Raw genomic sequence first — 20712 nt, 5'->3', positions numbered from 1 at the left:
TATTTTTTTTTAAATATTATTATAATTTTAAATTATTTATCAACTTAAAAATAAAAAAATTAGTGACATTTTAACTCTCATGATTAAAAAAATAATAGTTTGATAGACACATGGGTTAAAAAATAAATGTTGTTCTCCTTGATTACCTTTACATGGTGTACGTACATTATTAATAATTAAGAAAAATATTTTGAATAAATATTATCTTATAATCCTCTGAAACTATTTAAGGAAATTGATCTCATGTTTATGTTTGATTAAACTACCAAGAGTAAAATCAGGATTAACTACATTAGAATGTGGTAAAATTGAATATCATAAATATAATATTGTATGAAAAATGATAATAAATATATGAATGTATCAAAATCATTATTTAAATCTTTATAGTAAATCTAATGATTAAGGATTTTTTTATTTTTCTTTATAATCTAAATTTGTGTAGTTTAAACTGCACATGAATAAAATTTAAATATTTTTTTTAAAAAGTATTATTTTTAAATTCAGAATTAATACTGAGATTATTTTGGTTGCTTAAAAGAAAAACTCAAATTGCAAACATTATTGAGAAAAAGGGACGTGAGGGGTCACATTCCTAATTCCTTTTTCTCTTATATATTTAGCAGTCATTTCATTCTCGTAGGATTAGTTTCTAAAGTGCAACTGGCTTATAAACAGTAAGGAACACCATAAACTGTAGAAGAACCCTCCATCCCTCTCTCTCTCTCTCTTTCTCTCTTCTCTTTAACTGTCTCACTGTATGAAGGAACTTCCCTTCTCTCTTTTCCTTCTCTAAACGCTTTTTTCTCAACCCCTTTCTTTCTTCAACGATACAGGCCCTTTTTTTTTTCATCTCTTTGGTGAAAAATCTGATCAGCAATGGAGGGAAAGCAAGGTTTCTTCTCTGCTCTCAAAGAGGAAGTAGTTCACGGGCTTTCTCCTTCGCGTTCTAGGTCCAACAGCTCTGCCAGAGCCCGTTCACCCATGGCCAGTCTATTCCGGATAAACAAAAACAACCGCCATGGAGCCGCTTACGTGGCTCAACCGGAGTCCTTGATCGTGAGATCCGGGAGTTTCAGGCCAGTCGGTGAAGCATTAGCGCCGCTCATGGAAGGTCCGGATCCGGATGGAGGGAAAGTCGGGGACTCGAAGCGGGTCGGGTCAGGGCTGGGACAATGGGTTAAAGGGCAGTTATCGAGGACTCCATCGGTTGCTTCAATGAATTATAGGAGGTCCGATCTAAGGTTGTTGCTTGGTGTCATGGGTACTCCTTTGGCTCCCGTTCATGTTAGCTCTGCTGACCCTTTGCCGCTTTTGAGCATCAAAGACACTCCCATTGTGAGTCCCCTTTTTCCCTCCCTCTCTCTCCCCCTCCTACTTCTTCAGCTTATAGCATTGCTTCATTTCCTCGGAAAATGGGAATCAAAACAACTTATGAGCTTCCTTTTTTGGCAGAAATGAAAGTTTGGTTGGAGTTTATTTTATCTTTATTTGAGTGTGGCAGGAGGAGTTTTTAGAGTGTTTCTTACGAGTTTCGTTGATTTAGATTTTGAGCTAACTCCGTGATTTGCGTTAGATTTGATGGCGTTAATGGATATAAATCAATAGAGTGTTATATGTTTTTTTTTTTTTGCTTTTAAGCTTCTTCCACGTGTTGTAGATACCTTTTACTAAATCTCGAGTTATTCCAATTGTTTGCTTAGCAAGAAACTGAAGGAAAAATCCATGAAGAAATATATAATTTTCTTGGCTCCTAACTATTTAATACTTTATCAGATAACAATATATAATTAGAACTGCTGAGCAGCAACTGGGTGTTAATGAGAGATTCTGAGAGAGCTTTGTCTTGTGCAAATGCAGAGACACAAAACTACATGTTGGGGAAGTTTCTCGTTTGATCAATATTAGGTTCTCTAGTGATAAAATTCATAGATTTAGTAATGCGTCTTGTTATATTCGGTATTGTGCAGGAAGCTTCCTCTGCTCAGTACATATTGCAGCAGTACACAGCTGCTTCTGGCGGGCAGAAGCTGCAAAACTCCATTCGAAATGGGTATGCAATGGGAAAGCTCAAAATGGTAGCTTGTGAATATGAAACTTCGACGAGGACCGTTAGGAACCGAAATTGCTCTAATGGTGCAGAGTCTGGAAGGTTTGTACTCTGGCAAATGAACCCGGACATGTGGTATGTTGAGCTTGCTGTCGGGGGCAGCAAGGTTCATGCTGGCTGTAATGGTAAGCTTGTCTGGAGGCACACACCTTGGCTTGGTGCGCACTCTGCAAAGGGGCCTGTTAGACCCCTGCGTCGTGCACTGCAGGCGAGATTCCATATTCTTACTAACGGTTTATGTTATAACATAGCATTGTTCTTTTTTTTTCTGATATTTTATTTGGGGTTTATTGTTCTTGCATCAGGGTCTTGATCCTAGAACTACGGCTAGTATGTTTGCTGATGCAAGATGCATAGGAGAAAAAAAGATCAATGGTGAGGATTGCTTCATCGTCAAGCTTTGTACTGATTCGCAGACACTGAAGGCAAGAAGTGAGGGCCCTGCAGAGATCATCAGGCATATTTTATTTGGCTACTTTAGTCAAAAGACTGGACTTCTTATTCAAATGGAAGATTCACATCTGACCCGCATCCAATCTAATGGTGGCGATGCTGTTTATTGGGAAACAACAATCAATTCATTTCTTGAAGATTACCGTCCTGTTGAAGGTATCATGATAGCACATTCTGGACGATCTGTTGTTACACTTTTCAGGTTTGGAGAAGTTGCGATGAGCCACACGAAAACAAGGATGGAAGAAACATGGACGATTGAAGAGGTTGCCTTTAACATACCGGGTCTTTCTGTTGATTGTTTTATCCCTCCAGGTGATTTGAGTCCGGGTCTATCAGTGAAACCTGTGAACACCCTCAGGATGAGAGAGGGAAAAGCGCAATTGCATCAGCAGCACATCGTGCCAAAGTAGCTGCCCTACAAAAAGCACAAGATGGCATGGCTAACAGCATGATTTGGAGGAAGGAAGCCTGATGGAGTGACTGGCAGTTGTTCATATCGGTAGCTAGTGCAGACCAGATGACTAACCCCTTAGAGAGGTTACAAGGTAGAAGCCATTTTTTGGTTACATATATAGATATATGCCTCTATTAATCTGTAAATCGAGCATAAGCATTCACAGGTTCCAACTTTCAATGGATCTGTATGAATCTTTACACTCTCAAAGCAGAATCCAACTACGGAGTTGGTGCTCAGTTTTCCAGATAGGGATGAACTAATGGAGGTTATTTTTTAGGTTACCTTCCTTGCTTGCTTCATGGTAGAGCATAGCCTTACCAACTTCAATGATAATTGAATATAACGTGGCAGTATAAAGGGTACTGCTGCTGGTTAGCATGGGTTTGACGGCATATGTCTAGTTTATAATGTTACTGTATCTTTATATGGTGATTGTTTAGACCTAAAAGGCATGGTAAATAAGATATTAGGTGGAACTAGCTGTTTCTTTTTCACCATCTCGTGTTTTCATGTTCATGTTTTTAACGCTCATGATGGACATGTTGAACTGTTCACCCATCATTTTGAATAAATTAATCTTGTGTTAACGTCTCTTTTTCACCCATGTTGTGCATATTCAATGTATAAAACCTTGAGATTAACACCTAGGCTAGTGTTTTTTAGTTTTGTTATGTGAGTGGCACCCATTTCCATGTCATGGTGAGTGACAGCAAGCATCCAGGCCAGGATTATCTTTTGAAACTTCACCACCGTGATGTTCCCTTGACCATCATGCGGGCCCACCATTACTTTGAAAGCATCCATCCCAGTCCGACAAGCATATATATGTTTAAGATAATGCCCCAAAAGTCATGAAACAGCAAAGGCCAATTTGTGTGAAAGTATCTATCATTACAAGTTGGCACGAGTGGAAAGCTCAGCTCAGCTAAACTCAGTTTCCCTCCAAAACTCAATCCCATGTGATTTACTTTCCTCTATCATCCTCTTTTCCCTTTTTCTTTTACATGCTTTAACATAGGTGCCGCCTTCTTTATTACTGTTAAAAGCGTTTTCCATTGATAGTGGAATGTTCCACCTCATCATGTTGTTTCTCAGAGCCCAAATTCTCATGAACCGAGTTACCTGGATTTTGGATGTTTATGGTTCAATATTATATTACATAATGTAATTTATGATAAAGTATACAAATGATCTATTGACTATGTGATGCAATTTTGTTGAATCCATTGACAATTAAAAATTATAAAATGGCCATTCGATTGGGATGTGATAAAAATATGGTTTTTTTTATAATGATTGTTGGCATCGTTAATTTCAAACATTGGCTCTACAACATATTATTTCAAGCATTGGTTTGATGATAATATAAACTAAGAGTCAATCCACAAAATATAACTCAAAATAGTTTTGGAATAAGGTTTTATCATGTCTCGTAGATAGATTAATGTCTAACTCGGTCGTCAATTTTTTTTAATGATAAAGGATGTGTTTGGAATATATGAATAGTTAGTTGATCATTTTATAACTTTTAATCGTTGGGAGCCTCACAAAACATCGAGTTATATTTGAAGATTATTTTATAACTTTTAATAGTTAGAGAATTAATAAAACAATATCCTAAATTTTTTGAGACCATTTGTGTATTCTACCATAAATTTAAGAGAAAATAACCTCAATAACCAAAAATGCCTTATAATATACAATTTTAACCAACTATTTTTGGATTTGCCAAAATGACCAACTAAATCGTAATGCGATCGATAATTCGCAACGCGATCTCCGGTATCGCAAATCAGTTTCCAGATTCGCAACGCGATTCTGACTATCGCATTGCGATTTCCCAAATTCGCGTTGCGATTTTCCTAATTCGCAATGTGAATACGTAAATCGCAATGCGAATTAGGAAAATCGCAATGCGAATTACGAAAATCGCAATGCGATTACGTAAATCGCAATGCGAATACATAATCGCATTGCGATTTACGTAATCGCATTGCGATTTTCCTAATTCGCATTGCGATTTACGTAATCGCATTGCGATTTTCCTAATTCGCACTTCGATTTACGTAATCGCATTGCGATTTAGTAAATCGCAACGATATTCTGACTATCGCAATACTGAATTTCAAATTCGCAACTCGATTTCTGAATTCACAACAGGTTTTAATTTCGCAACACAAATGTTTTGGGTATATAAATACGCAGCAGCAGCAACTCATAACCTAAATCCCTAAATCGCAACTCATTCCATCTCCATCTATCACTCTCTCCGGCGACATCCGTTCCTATATCCAACGACATCCTTCCCCATCCGGCAACATGTTTTAGTTTCGCAGCTCGTTTGTTTAGTAAATTAATTTACAATAATGAAATCATCTAATGTTGATCATGTTTGGATAGATTTGTGTTTTGGAGGGTCATGAGAGAATGTTCATGGTGTTTTACAATATATGCCTTTACCCATGAATCTTCAACTAAAACTATCATTAAAAAAGTTAACTTATGAAACTCTAATGTTACGTGCTGCAAATAAATTGAATTTAGAGCCCCTAAGTGGATTTAGGCTATCTTATCAGAGAAATGGTAAAGTTTATTTGTTAATCGAGAATGAGATGTTGAACGATTCATTGCTTACATTAGTGTTTCAAGTGATGATGTTACATTGTATGTTGTTGAACCTAGAAGTAGTGAAGTTGGGTCAGTAGCGGGTAGTAATCAACTAAGTTTTTCAACCCCAGTTTATGGTGCTCAAAATTTAATGGTTCCACCACAATTTCATCACCAAGCAAATATTGTTTCACCACATTTCCAATACCAAACACAATCTTAAAACCCACAACCTTTCCCTAATCCAAATCCCAATCAACTTTCAGCACCAAATTCCGATTTTCGTATTGACCAGTTAGACGATGATGAGCCAACAAAAAAAATTGTGAGTACTAGTCAGTATTCGAAATTTGATCTTGGTCAATACCCGGACTTTGATCTTGGTCAATACTCGGATTTTGATGATTTTTCAGAAGAAGAAACATACCCTGCGTGTAATGATTTTGATATTGGTCAATACTCGAATTTTGATGATGAAACAGCCGTTGCCGAGGAAGATGTTGTTGATGATAATGAGGAGGAAGTTACGACTGTCAATGAACATGTTGAACATCCATTCTGTAATTCATATAACACTGAAGAAGAAAAAGAAGAAGAAGAAATCCCCAAAGAAAAGTCCCCGAAGAAAATGCCACGGGAGTATAACTGGAATATGCCAGAATTACTTCAGATACCGGAAGAAGAGTTGGTAAAGATAGCAGTTGATTGTCACACAAAAATTATTCGTATCAAGAAAGATGATTGTTTTGATACAAAGGAAGACTTGAAGATAGCTTTGTATACGAAATGTGTGGAAGATGGCTATCAACTAAAAGTTAACAAATCAAGCAAAGATCGTTTCGAAACAAGGTGTATGATTGAAAAAAACTGTATGTGGCATATGATTGCAAAGAGGATAAAAGATTGTGAAATGTTTCAAGTTAGGACTTTTATTGATAAACATACATGTTCAAGAACCCAAGTTTTTCCTCACCATAGATAGGCAAACAAAAAGGTGTTGGGTGGTTTTCTGGCTGAGTTAATGTTTTTGAATGGTAGGGTATATCGGGGACATGAAATTATGACTGACATGAATGCTCGGTTCAAGATTAGTATCTCATATTCTCAAGCTTGGAGAGCCAAATGTTATGCCTTGGAATTGTTGAGGGGGTCGCCAGAAGCATTGTTTGCCCAACTGCCGGCTTATTGTCACAATTTAAAGCTGAAAAATCTTGGGTCGGTAACTCATATCAAAACAGATAGAGATGGACGCTTTGAGTTGCTGTTTATCGCCATTGGTGCTGCGGTTAGTAAATCAATATAATTTTGTTGACTCATTTTTGTTAGTTACATGCATTTCACATTTAAATGATTATATTTCTTGTGTATATGATTTTGTAGATTCATTCGTTTATTAATTGCATGCGCCCAGTTATTATAGTTGACGGAACACATTTAAAAGGTCGATACCTTGGAGTAAACTTATTAGCAGTAGCCATGGATGCTAAAAATGGGATACTGCCAATAGCTTACGGGGTTGGAAAATCTGAAACCTCTGATTCATGGACATGGTTTATGGGGCATCTTAGGGATTGCATAGGTCCTATTAGCAATCTGACAATCATATCCGATAGGGCAAACTCAATTGACAACGTTGTTAGAATGGTGTTCATTTGTATTGAAATCTAAAATCAAGGTCTGCTGGTATAAAAAATCACAAATGGACATACTGGAAGGCTGTAAAAGCTTATCGGGAAGTGGATTTTAATAAGCATATAAAGTGTTTAAGACGTGTTTTGCCTCAGTGTGCTCAAACACTAGAAGATGTCGGGTTTGAAAGATGGTCAAGAGTACATCAACTTGGAGCAAGATATGGTTTCATGACGTCTAATAGTGCAGAATCAATCAACGCTCTAAGTCGTCATTCCCAAAAATTACCCATTACTATGTTAATGGAGTTTTTTCGAGCCTCTATTCAACAGTGGTACTACAAGAAAAGAAACCATGCAGGTATTATTTCTTTAAATTCGTAACTTACCATATATTTTTCTAAGTATTATTTATTTAAATTTACAGGAACATTGGAACATCGTGTTACACCATGGACAGAAAAAAAGATAACGAAACGTGTTGTGAAGTCAAGATCATGGAGAGTTGAACCATGTTCAAACACTTTGTTTAAAGTACTGGATAATAACTTAAATGGGCTTGTCGATCTAAATGTAAAGACGTGTAGTTGTATGAAATGGCAAACATCTGGTTATCCGTGTGGCCATGTTATAAAAGTTTCTCTTCATCTAAACCAAGATGATTCAAGCGCATACACTATGGATTGCTACACTAAAGAAGTATATCGACAGACTTATGGCGAGATTGTCTACCCTATTCCACATCCTTCTGAGTGGGACATACCAGATGACTTACAAACAGTTTTGCCACCAGCCATGGACAGAAGGCTACTTGGCCGACCAAAAAGTCACGATCGTATACCGTCTAAGGGTGAAGAGAAGAAGAGATCGACATGTAGTCGGTGCAAGGAAAGTGGTCATACAACGTTGACATGTGGATCACCAGTGCCATCACAATCATCTTTTCCTCTACCAAAATATGGATCCTCATCAAAATCCAAAGCTCATATGGTGTCAAGCAAAAGGCAATCAAAATCGCAATCATCTTTAAAATCCCAATCACAACCGGCTTCACCTTTTGGGACTGTTAACTTAGGTGATTTTTAAATGCAAACGTTGTATTATGTGGATTTTATGTGTGAACTTTTAACATTTTCAGTTAGGCATGTATTAGTAACTTGAGTTTGAAAATTGCTATGATCTGTTCAGTTGTTATCATTTATTAGGCATTCATTTGACTATCGCAACACGGAAATGACGTTCGCAATCATCTTAATGTCTATCGCAAAGCGGAAATGACTATCGCAATGCGAAATGAAAATCGCAACGAGAGAATCGCAATGCGAAATGAAAATCGCAACGAGAGAATCGCAATGCGAAATGAAAATCGCAACGAGGGAATCGCAAAGCGAAATGAAAATCGCAACGAAAATTTAGATTCGCGTTGCGATTTTGTCGTTGCGATTTGCATTTTGCGTTGCGATTTTCATTTCGCATTGCGATAGTAATTTTTTCCTTCAACATAATGCAGATTGAAATCAATAAAATCAACCATTTCATTTCAATCAATTAAACAAGCACAAATAAGAATTATGTTCACATCAATTAAACAAATCAACTTTTACAAATCATCTTTTACAAATCAATTAAACAATAAAAAAATAAGCAATAATTCTTATTTCCTCATCTACTATTGAATCAACTTTTGCAGCCATACATCATTTTCACGCAGCTCACTTATGAGATTAACCTACAGAAACCAAACATTTGCTCAAACAACACTTTCTACACATCTAAAACCTACAAACAACAAATTATTGAATTCTAGGTACTTAACCAAACATTTTCAAACCACAAGCCTATAAACTTACCAATTGTTTATGGACATTTTTATAACGCGGATGCAGGTAGGCAGCGTCTCGTATATATCGATCTAGCCATATAATGCCGAAACCACAAGCCTACTGCAGCTCTATCTTTATCGGTGGGAGGTAGATACTTTATACTTCCTGTGATCAAACGCTCCAACGCCAAGCATACAAGAGGACCATAATCCCCTCTAGGTCCTTTCGTTTGTTGTGGTGCAGTCTCGTCTCTGCTAACTGTAATATTAAGCTTCTTTGGCTTCTTGTTTCCAGAACGAGTCCAATAATTTATCGCATCCAAGAATTTAGCCAAATGAGAGCTTCATCCCTTAATAATATCTCTTAAATCAGCCAATGATATGTAATTTATCATGCTGTCATATACTATTGCCTTAAGGGATGGGAGCTGAAGCTCGACGAGAAGCCAATGTTTACGTTCCAAAACAGGGATAAACACCTGCAATCATAAGTAATAATTCATTCATTTGCGCACTTATTTATGAATACATTTAAACTCAATCTAAAATAAATACTAACCTTATCGACCTCCCACCATGCATGATAAAGTTTAGCTTTTCCATTGCCCAACGCAAATAATTCATCTTGTTGATTCTTCAAGTGAACGACGTTAAAAGACGTCGGCATAATTGTATATCGTGTATTTCTTTTATTTTCCTTAAGTTTCCTAATTATTAGAAGACGTGACACCCACGCATCGATATGTTGTTTTACAAAAAAAGACATATATTAGTAACTTACATAAATTTAAAAAAATAATCAAATTGAAATATAAGAAAAATATAAGACTTACCCCTCCATCGAAATAGCCATTGTCTTCGACCCCTAATAATACGCCCCACCAAGACCGATCAAGCAACAAATAGATATCATCGTTGAGCTTGCATATGTCAGTGAAACACCCCTGGCTCCGCTCATGTAGATAAAAATCAACTGCGGTCTTAGCCCAAAGGGTGTTATCCAGAATTGTGTCCGGTAGTTGTCTCCTCTCCACTTCAGATACCGGTATGGTACTGGCCGGTAACTCATACGAGAGCCAACTTGAATCCATCATGTCCGGCACGTCAGAGGGTTTCTCAAGAATCTTACATATGACGCCATGTGAATCGGGCTCTTGAATGGTGGGAGGGACCTCTTCAACGATGACAGTGGCCTCTTGAACGGTGGGAGGGGACTCTCGAGGAATGATAAGGCCTCTTCAACGATAGGAGTGGACTCTTGAGGGATAACAGGCGAATCGGACTTCTTCTTGCGGTGTCTTTGCACTATTGGGGTGTACGGAGACTTAATAGCACGTGCACGCCGTCTGATGCGTGAACTCTGTCGTGCAAGAAAAACCCGACGTAAAGCTTCCACCTTATCGGGCAGCTAAATAATTAAATACAAAAATCAGTAAATAAACAGACATGATATTTAAACAGTGAAAACAAAGACAAATATGTTTCAAACTTGCATTGAATTCACCCAAGTCATTATTCTATCATAGTTCACAAAATGCATCAGATAACAAAGGCAAATATGTTTCAAACTTGCAACACTGTCAACTTAGTATTTGTCTTTGTCTATTGGTTGAAGTAATGCAATTCATTCAAGTTTCAATTTGCAGAAGAATAGTTTCTGGAACTTAAAATCGCAACGTGAAAATTGACTATCGCAACGCGAAATGAAAATCGCAACGAGAGAATGAAAATCGCAACGCAAAACGAAAATCGCAACGCAAAATAAAAATCGCAACGAGAGAATCGCAATGCGAAATTAAAATCGCAACGCGATTATAGTTTCGCGTTGCGATTTTTGGTTTCGCGTTGCGATTTTGTCGTTGCGATTTTCATTTCGCGTTGCGATTCTCTCGTTGCGATTTTCGTTTCGCGTTGCGATTTTCATTCTCTCGTTGCGATTTTCATTTCAACCAAAAGACAAACAGTGTTACTAAAATATAGTTTCAAGAATAAACTATTTCTTCTTCTTATGCAAATTGAAACTTGAATGGATTGCATTACTTCAACCAAAAGACAAAACAAAGACAAATACTAACTTCAGAGTATTAAAAAATACACAGTTTAGCAGAATTGGCAGCAAACGAACAAATTTACTTTCAACCAAAAGAAAAAACAAAGACAAATACTAACTTCACAGTGTTAAAGAATACACAGTTTAGCAGAATTGGCAGCAACCGAACAAATTTACTTTCAACCAAAAGATAAAACAAAGACAAATACTAACTTCACAGTGTTAAAGAATACACAGTTTAGCCGAATTGGCAGCAACCGAATAAATTTACTTCAACCAAAAGACAAAACAAAAGACAAATACTAACTTCACAGTGTTAATAAACAGTTTAGCAGTATTGGCAGCAACCGAATAAATTTACTAAGCAATCTAAGTGAAATGGTTAATCTAAGTGAAATTACGAGTAAATTTATCATCAAGTTAAATATGGAAAATCTTAAACTTACCTCGTTGCATAGAGTATGAACCTCATTCTGCAACGATACTACCATCTCACGTAGAGCGGTAACCTCACCACGTAAAGTAGACACCTCCACACGCCATGCATCATCGTTATCGCGTAGAGTACCGATCTCCTCACGTAAGGCATTGACCTCATCACGTAACTCCCTTGACTCATCCCGTGGAGGTGGAGAACAGGGAGATAGAAGTCGTGGCATCTTTTCCAGTCGCCTATCATGAGGTGATGGTAGAGAATAGGCTCGATGATATGACGGGATAGGTGATGGCTCTCGTTGTAGAGGTGTATAGTCGGGTCGATCATGTGATGGCTCTGGGTGAGGTGATGGCTCTCGATGTGGAGGCTGCTCATCATTCGTGCCATCAAGAAAACGCTGACTAGCTTGCCACCAATCAGTGGCAAGCTCAGCCTCCGTGGGTGTCAGTCTCATTAATGGAGTGTTGGCCTCCTAAAAATATAAAAACTCAAACAAAGTTAAATGTCTACTATTAATAACTTGTTTATATATGATAGTATTTGTGTTAACTTACATTATTTATTGTTGCATATGGTATTAAGTCTTCCCAATCCAACAGACGTTTCCTCTTCCAGGAAATAGCCCTAGGAATATCATTTGAAGTTTTTAATGCATATGTCCGCATGCTGGGGAAAGCCTCGAATATCCAAATCTACAAACAATATAATAACAAACATTAGTAATTGTTAAATAATTAATTATAATTTTGAAAACATTATATAGAAATTCTTACCTTAAAGGCCCAAACAAAGTCTGACAAAGTGTATTTCGACCCATCGCCACGCAAACTTTTGAGGTCATCAAAGGCAGACGACAACTTAGTCCAGGTAGCTTTCCATATATACGAACCCCACGGAAACAGATTCCATGCATTTAGGTCCTCTACCAATAATATTAGCTCTGAGGAATAGGTTGTCTGGCCTCTCTGCCTAAAAAGCTGGCATACAAAAGTAGTAGAAGGCATACTCGGACAACATTGACGTCATTCATCCGAGTAAAACCATATTTCTTATTAAAAAATTTCTTCAGGTCGTCGACGTGTAAGTTCGGATTCTCTATTGACTCATCAGGAAAACCCTGGATAACCATGATGGGCGGGTGATATGACGAGTGTACTGGCCTACATCATCGTGTCCGAATCGTAGACCAGTGATTAAGCAGAACTCCTTCCGCCCAAAACAAGTATACGCCGGTGGAAAATGAAACCATATCTCTTCCTCACCACGTTGTATACTGTCGGGTAGATCGCTAGTCATGGTCTGAAGCCACAAATGGGTCAAATTAGCATCTCTACCCGGATGCTGTACTCTCAGCCATGGCCCGAAGCAGGTTTCCTCAAACAATTTTCTTTGTGCAGGTGAAAGCTTCGAAGCAATTGTAGTGGCTAGGCTAACTTTATTCCTTAATGTGAATGAAGCCGAAAAAATTTCTACAAAAACAATAAACATACCAAGTTAGATATACCAAAAACTACACTGTGAAGATATACCAAAAACAATAAACATAAATAGTAGTTTATTCTTGAAACTAAAATTTGCAACACTGTTTTTTCTTTTGATTGAAATGAAAATCGCAACGAGAGAATGAAAATCGCAACGCGAAATGAAAATCGCAACGAGAGAATCGCAACGCGAAATGAAAATCGCAACGCGAAATGAAAATCGCAATGCGATTTTGGTTTTGCCTTGCGATTCTCTCGTTGCGATTTTAATTCTCGAAACTATTCTTCTTCTGCATTACTTCAACCAAAAGACAAAACAAAGACAAATACTAACTTCACAAGGTTAAAAACTAAACAGTTTAGCAGTATTGGCAGCAATCGAATGAATTTAATAAGAAATCTAAGTGAAATGGTTAATCTATTATTGAAATTACCAGTAAACTTATCATCAATTTCAATATGAAAAACCTAAAATAATGCAAAAATTTCAAAATAAAAATAATTAAAAAAAACTAACCCTCGGAGGTTGATTTTCCATTTCTGAATGATTGTGGGGGATTTCTGACCGTGAATGGTTGTGAGGGATTTCGCCGGCGATGGGGACGAAAATATTCGGAGATGGGGACGGATTTCGCCGTAGAGAGTGAGAGATGGAGATGGGACTGAGTGTTGTGATTTTAGGTTTGAGGTTATGAGTTGCGATTACTGTGGACGGTTCAGTTTCCGATATATTAAGAAATTCGTGTTTGGAATTTGAAAAAAAAAATACGCGTTAATACGAATGGCGCTATGTAAATCGCATTGCGATAGTTAGATTTGCATTGCGATTTACGTATTCGCATTGCGATTTTCCTAATTCGCATTGCGATTTACGTATTCGCATTGCGAATTAGGAAAATCGCAACGCGAATTTGGGAAATCGCAATGCGATAGTCAGAATCGCGTTGCGAATCTGGAAACTGATTTGCGATACCGGATATCGCGTTGCGAATTATCGATCGCATTGCGATTTAGTTGGTTATTTTGGCAAATCCAAAAAAAGTTGGGTTAAAATCGTATATTATAAGGCATTTTTGATCACTAAAATTATTTTCTCTAAATTTAAATATACTTATCATTAAAAGTGGGACCTATCTCCAAACACCTTTTCAAACAATTGTTGAAAAGTGTGTAATATGATATAAAAGTAATAGTTGAAATATGCATAAATAAAGAAAATAACCCCAACTGACTTCATAAATTTACAAATATTAAGGCCCAGCAATTAATTGCAATTGCATAATGCTAAAATTATGTGATGGTGCAATCCCAGCAATCCTAACCTCTTTCATTTAGATTTCTAATTTTAGTTGGATGAATCCAATTAAACAGTCTTTTATGATTATAACCTTTAGCATAAGAAAATATTATTTTTTAGTAATTTTAGGTTCGAACAATTGTATTTGTAGTGTGTTATTAATTAATTAAAAAGTTCTCAACAAAACTACACTTTAATCCCACCAAATTATTGAAAAAAAAAATATCTATGACCCAAATTAAAAAAATAGTTTTACCCAAAAGAATATCGAGAACTTATTCATCAAATAATATAGTTTCATTTTGCTGAGAAAAGAAATAGTGAAAGCAATGCAACTATGAAGTATATGTTATAGAAAAAAAGTATAACTTGGTGTCTAAAATAATCCCCTCAATTACCAACTGTTCCAAAGGAGTCCATTTCGCTCATGATTAAGGATAAGAACATACTTAACTACCTGATGTAGACCATTCAACAAGTAATTAGTTGCATCGGATGTCAAACGTAATTAATTACCCTAACTTACACATTCTTTGCCTCCAAATCAAAACTTTGTTTGGTTGCACATGGAATGTTAAGTATTTCGAGGATTATTCCTAAAAAAAAGAGAATCCAAAGTTTAACATAGGCTTAGACCCATCTGATTATATCACAAAAAAAAAAGTCAACTGAATCATCGAATTGAATCATAAATCAAATGGACCTTTATTTAAAAAAAATTATAAACACTCTCTTAAAACGTTGAAAAAAAATGAAAATGATTGTAATTTTTACATATCAATTCTTATATCTTCTATTACTAATGGAGTGACCGTCGGTTTTGATATGTTGAGGAATGTCCCTATTGCTAAATCCAATGCCTATATTGCATTTGCAGGTAAAAGAATGATTGGACAAACATTGAATAAAACAATACCTCAAGGTTTACAGATGACTGAATATTTATTACATAATTTTTTTCCGATCTAATCATTTCACATAATTAATGAGATAATCAAATATATAAACTTTTGACATGTGCAACTCTTTTTTCATCTTTATTCATACTATGTAACTTTGAATTTCAACTATTAAATTTAAAACTGAATTTTTTTTTGTACTTCAGGTTTCAAGGCTTCACATTGATTAATCCGGACAGACTCCGTCGCACACCTGATTTTGGTGGGTTAGTCTCTCAACAGGGATTTTCTGCATACACAAAGACTCGAACTCAAAACCTTCCTTAAGCGATATCAAGCTGCATATACAAGGAGTCAAACTCGAAACCTTATTTAAACGATATTAAATTGCTTATCACTTGAACCAACACCTTTTGTAAAACTAGAATCTTAATATATGTAACGAAACACATTATGCTTTACTCCGGAGAGCGGTGCCAAGGGGTGAATATAAAGGTGTAAAGGTTAACAGGTATGCTCCATCTATTTCACATCTCTTATTTGCTGATGATAGTATTATCTTTGGGGAGGATACTTCCAGCATGAGAAGGCAAATAAAAGGGATCCTGATTGTTTATGGTGAGTGCTCGGGTCAAGTTGTTAATTTAGATAAGTCTGGAATTTTTTTCAGCTCGAATGTTATAGAGGAGAATCGAAGGGATGTTAAGCGCATATTAGGTGTTGAGAGTTCGGCGAATCCAGAGAAATACCTTGGGCTTCCGGCTATTGTAGGTAGGGCAAGGAAAGGAGCTTTTGCTAATTTAAAGGATAAATTCGGCAGTGGAATTCAGAGTTGGAACGTTCGAGTGCTATCTCAAGGGGGAAAAGAAGTCTTTATAAAATCTGTTCTCCAAGCCATCCCAATGTATGCAATAAACTGCTTTCTTTTGCCAGAGACCCTGTGTAAAGAGTTGGAAGGACTTACGGCCCGTTTTTGGTGGCAAAAAACTGAAGTCAAAAGAGGAATCCACTGGTGCTCTTGGGAGGAGTTGAGTAGATTGAAGGAGGATGGAGGTCTCGGTTTTCGAGACATGGGAAGTTTAATATTGCTTTGTTGGCCAAGCAAGGATGGAGGTTGTTAATGAATCCTGACTCATTGATTAGTCGCCTACTACGGGCGAAATATTTTCCAACTGGCAATTTTCCGACTTCAAGACTCGTTCATCCCCGTCATACATGTGGCGCAGCAACTGGAGTGCTTGGGGGTTGCTTGAGAAAGGCCTTCGATGGAGGGTAGGTAATGGGCATTCCATTTCGATCTGGAACGACTATTGGCTTCCGGGGAAAATAAACGCTCTTGTCAGCTCAATTAGACAAGACCCGATTGATAGGGTCTCAGATTTAATTGACGAAAACGAGAGAGTTTGGAAAGAAGATCTGATTCGCCAAAATTTTAACGTGGAGGAAGCTGATTTGATCTTAAGTATCCCAATTTCACGGTACTGGCAGGAAGATATGAGAGTCTGGAGTGGAGAACGATCAGGAGCTTTCAATGTACGTAGTGCTTATCGGTTGTTGTTGGATCATAGTGGTGTTTCGGTTGATGAAGCTACTGTTTTGAAAGCTATTTGGTAATGTGCATGTCAGCATAAGATCAAGTTACAATTATGGAAGTTCCTGCTCAACTACATACCAACGAACAACAATCTTTTTCAGAGACGCATCTCCAACAATCCTTACTGTGCACAATGCCAAACGGAGTTTGAAAATGCAGAGCATATTACAAGAGACTGTCCTATTGCACAACAGGTCTGACAATTAATGAATTTTAATTGGCATCCTAATCTTTCTAATGTTGGTTTTGGTGAGTGGTTATCATGCATGTTAAAGCAATATACGCAGTCGCAGCACCCATTAATATTGACAACTATATGGGCTTTATGGTTCGAAAGAAATAAACGAGTTCATCAAGGGAAGATATCGAGGAGTGAAGAGTTGAGTACCTTCATCAAAGCCCATTGCCAGGAGTTTCTAAAAGCGAATGCTGGTTTTCAAGTAACGGTGCAAGCTCCTCTTGTTCGTTGGCGACCGGCCATTGGCCCAGCTGTGAAAGTTAATTTCGATGCTAAATTCCTTCAAACCCAAAAAATTGCTTGGTCAGGGATTATAATCAAAGACAACGAAAGACAATTTTTAGGTGCATGTAGACGCATGAATTTAAACATCACCACTGCGTTTATGGCGGAGGCAAAGGCGGCCCTGCATGCGATGGAATTGGCGATGTACCTCGGTTTTAATAGAGTTGTTATAGAAGGAGATTCCAGATCAGTCATAAAAAAGTTAGATTCGAAGGAGATTGATCGTTCAGAAATAAGCACTTGGATATGGGAAGCAAAGAAGATGGCTAACCGGTTTCATGCATGTAACTACAAATTTTAGGCGCTTTTCGTTTGCTCTTTTTTGCTTTTGTTTTGTTTTGTTTATTCGTTCAAGGGACTGTTTGTTTGGCTTTGAATGAAATCATTCAGTGAATACTGAACCGTTCAGCATTCAGCGCGTTTGTTTCTCACTTCTGAATGATTCAGTGCTGACTGATTCAATAAAACAGTACAAAATGATTCAACAAAACAGTGCTGAATGATTCAATATCAAAGTATATTCTGAATGATTCAGAGTCATTATCAAACAACATATCACATTCAGAACTAATTCATACAGAACATCTGAATCATTCAACGCTTAATCATTCTTAAGTAAACAAACAACCCTAAATCTTCAGAGTTTGAACATCTGTGCCCCTCTTTAATGGGCACGGTTTTTTCTTTTCAGTTTAGTAATTAATAAAGCCAGATTCCACTGTCTATATATATTCATCTGGATTTTTTCCTTTCGGATTATAAAATTCAATTCGCTGAAATCATATGGATTTTTTTTTTAAATTATCCTAGTTAAAGCTCATATTCCTAGGATGAGTGAATGATTTTGTTCAGATTCTAAGTTGACTTTAGGCTTTTGATTTCATTTTTTTTCTATATCTACGTCGCACACTTATTCATGCATAATCTAAGCCCTATTGTTTCTACATTTGATATTCCAGCCCCTGAAAATGTTAAATAAAAAATATTGATGTTGAAGATTAACAATCCAGTCGCGCAATTAATGTATACCCAAACATACTTTTGCTGGTTGCCGTCTCTATTTCAAGGCTTTGCCTTGATTAATAAATACTCGAACTCAAGATTTTACTTAAAAAATATCAAGTTATTTACCACTTGAACCAACTCTTATTGGTGCAACCATAGTTTTTAATATTAAATATTTATAACTTTTAGGTTTGACAAAATTAAAAAAAAATAGAAAATTATGATATATGATATAAAGAAGAAAGTGTCGGCAAATGAAGTGTCCACATTTTGACCCCATTCCATTCCCATGATAAACGAAATTGCAGAGAGCGCTTAAAGGGTGAATAATGATGGATCAATGGACGAGAGTTTTCACATTAAGGTTTCTCTCTTCCCTTTCCACAAGGAACAAAGCATCTCATTGCTCTAAAGGAACGTCACATATTAGTATATGATTATTACTATTAAAATGTTTTTCATCTTTTTAATAAGAAAAGATTATAATGTTTAGTTGTATTTGTATCTCACATCACTCTTTATTTTTTTTATGAATTATAAGTGTTTTCATGTTTAATATGTTTAATTTAATTTTTTTATTAAGGGGAAAATATTACATTTCCAATGCAAGTGTTAGTGTTCAAAGACGCACAAGGTGAAACAATGTGAGCATTTTTAACCACTCAATCAATTAATGGATTCGATATTTTTTATTGTTTATAAAAATTTGTAAAATATATTATAGAAAATAATATTAATAAAAATATCTAAAATTAGTAATATAGTGAAAAAATTATAATTCATAAATGTAACCTACTGAAACACATAATTGATAATATTAACCTTTAATTAATTCACTCCCAATCAACATAAAATCATCGTATAACCTTAGAAATATCATAAACTCAATATTAATATTAAAATATTATTTAAATACATATAACACGAACTAAACGACCTAGATGATAAAGAATTGTTGTAATTCTTTAAAGTATTGGGTTCGAGTACCCTGAATGTTAGATAAATAAGCGTTCAATGTCAAAATGGTTGAGGGTATTCTTTAAACAGTTAATCCCTTATATTTACCCCGAATTAATAAAAAATACGTATAATACTATTTAAATATTTACTAATATTAAATAAAATGTCTAATAAATTTATACTCAAAGAATTAACTATTTAGTTAAAAACACAACTTAAAATTCACGCCAACAAAATCTGTAACATCCAAATCTTTTTATGTTTCAATCGGTAGGTATTTCTATCTAAAGTTGACTATTGATCCATTGTTCCAATTATATATTTGATTTAATAAATATACTTTGAATTTGTTGATTCTGATAATTAAATCATTTAAATTAAAGATTTGATGATCATTTCTGGAATTCAAAAAATTAGTACACTATTATTTGAAATCATAGTTATAAATCATGTTCAATAGAAAAGAGTCTACAACGCACGTCGCATACTGCAACGTGTTATTAAAGTGGCGTATCAAAACGTACCACAAGCAAATTTAACCTTATTAGGTAAATATAAAAAATATAAGGATGTATCTAAAATTAACCATTAATTAAAATTTAGTCTTATTTTTAATATAATTATATTTAAATTATTTTTTTATTAAAAATAATAATTAATTTAAGTAATTTAATTTGTTTAGAAATAGGATTTGTAATATTTTTTTTGAATTGTAGGGATGAAAGCAGAAACTCAAAGTTTACAACTGATATGTAGTCAAAGTTTCATTAGGCAGAAGCTGCTGCAAGTCTGCTGGTGGCTCCTTGAAAATATGAGTGTCAAAGTTGTGAGAGACAACAGAATTGACTAGTGTATCAGCAAGAGAGTTTCCTCTTCAAGAAATCCATTGGATAATAGTGACCTAAGCCTGCTTTCGAAGCTTCTCGATGGCACGAACCAAAGGAAGAGGGCTGGAATGAGCATCCGATTTGTTCAGAAGGTTAACGACTTCCATGGAATCAGATTGAATAACAAGAAATTCAAACCCATGGTCCCAAGCAATCACCGTCGGAGACTTCAACCCGTTGAAAAACTCGCCGGAAAGTATTATATTACAAATCTTATGCTGCTGTTTTCGTCGTCCGATTCAACCATAGACAACCTAAATTGGAGTACTTTTCTTTATTAGAAGACACAAAATATGTGATTTTCCATCCAAATTAAATGAGGTGAACCATTGAATCGACTTTATAAAAACACGAATACGTAGACTAATGGTTTACTAATAAAGCTAAACCTTTTCCTATGTACCAATTTATATTGTCGAAAGCACCAGAAGCAAAAGTGAGCTTTAGTCCTAAACTTTCTCGACGATTAGGGAACAAGTGTTGGACTGTCTCCGGAGTTC

The 20712-nt window shown here is 36.0% G+C and overlaps 1 protein-coding gene and 1 pseudogene across 1 annotated transcript; both read left to right on the top strand.

Moving 5' to 3' along the window:
• Positions 1 to 677: 677 nt before the first annotated feature.
• Positions 678 to 3514, top strand: LOC120121845 (annotated as a pseudogene).
• A 12310-nt stretch (positions 3515 to 15824) lies between these two features.
• Positions 15825 to 16364, top strand: LOC120121932. Its single transcript, XM_039141201.1, has one exon. It carries the CDS (start codon positions 15825 to 15827, stop codon positions 16362 to 16364), a length of 540 nt encoding a protein of 179 aa, XP_038997132.1.
• The last annotated feature ends 4348 nt before the right edge of the window (positions 16365 to 20712 follow it).

This window comes from Hibiscus syriacus, unplaced genomic scaffold, assembly GCF_006381635.1.
Source record: "Hibiscus syriacus cultivar Baekdansim isolate YM2019G1 unplaced genomic scaffold, ASM638163v2 tig00110383_pilon, whole genome shotgun sequence".
Lineage (NCBI taxonomy): Eukaryota > Viridiplantae > Streptophyta > Magnoliopsida > Malvales > Malvaceae > Hibiscus > Hibiscus syriacus.
Note: the sequence above shows the minus strand (reverse complement) of the source record. Positions and strands in the feature narration are given on the sequence as shown.

Coding starts and splice junctions, on each gene's coding strand:
- LOC120121932 (XM_039141201.1), top strand. CDS start 15,825: ATGAGAAGGCAAATAAAAGGGATCCTGATTGTTTATGGTGAGTGCTCG.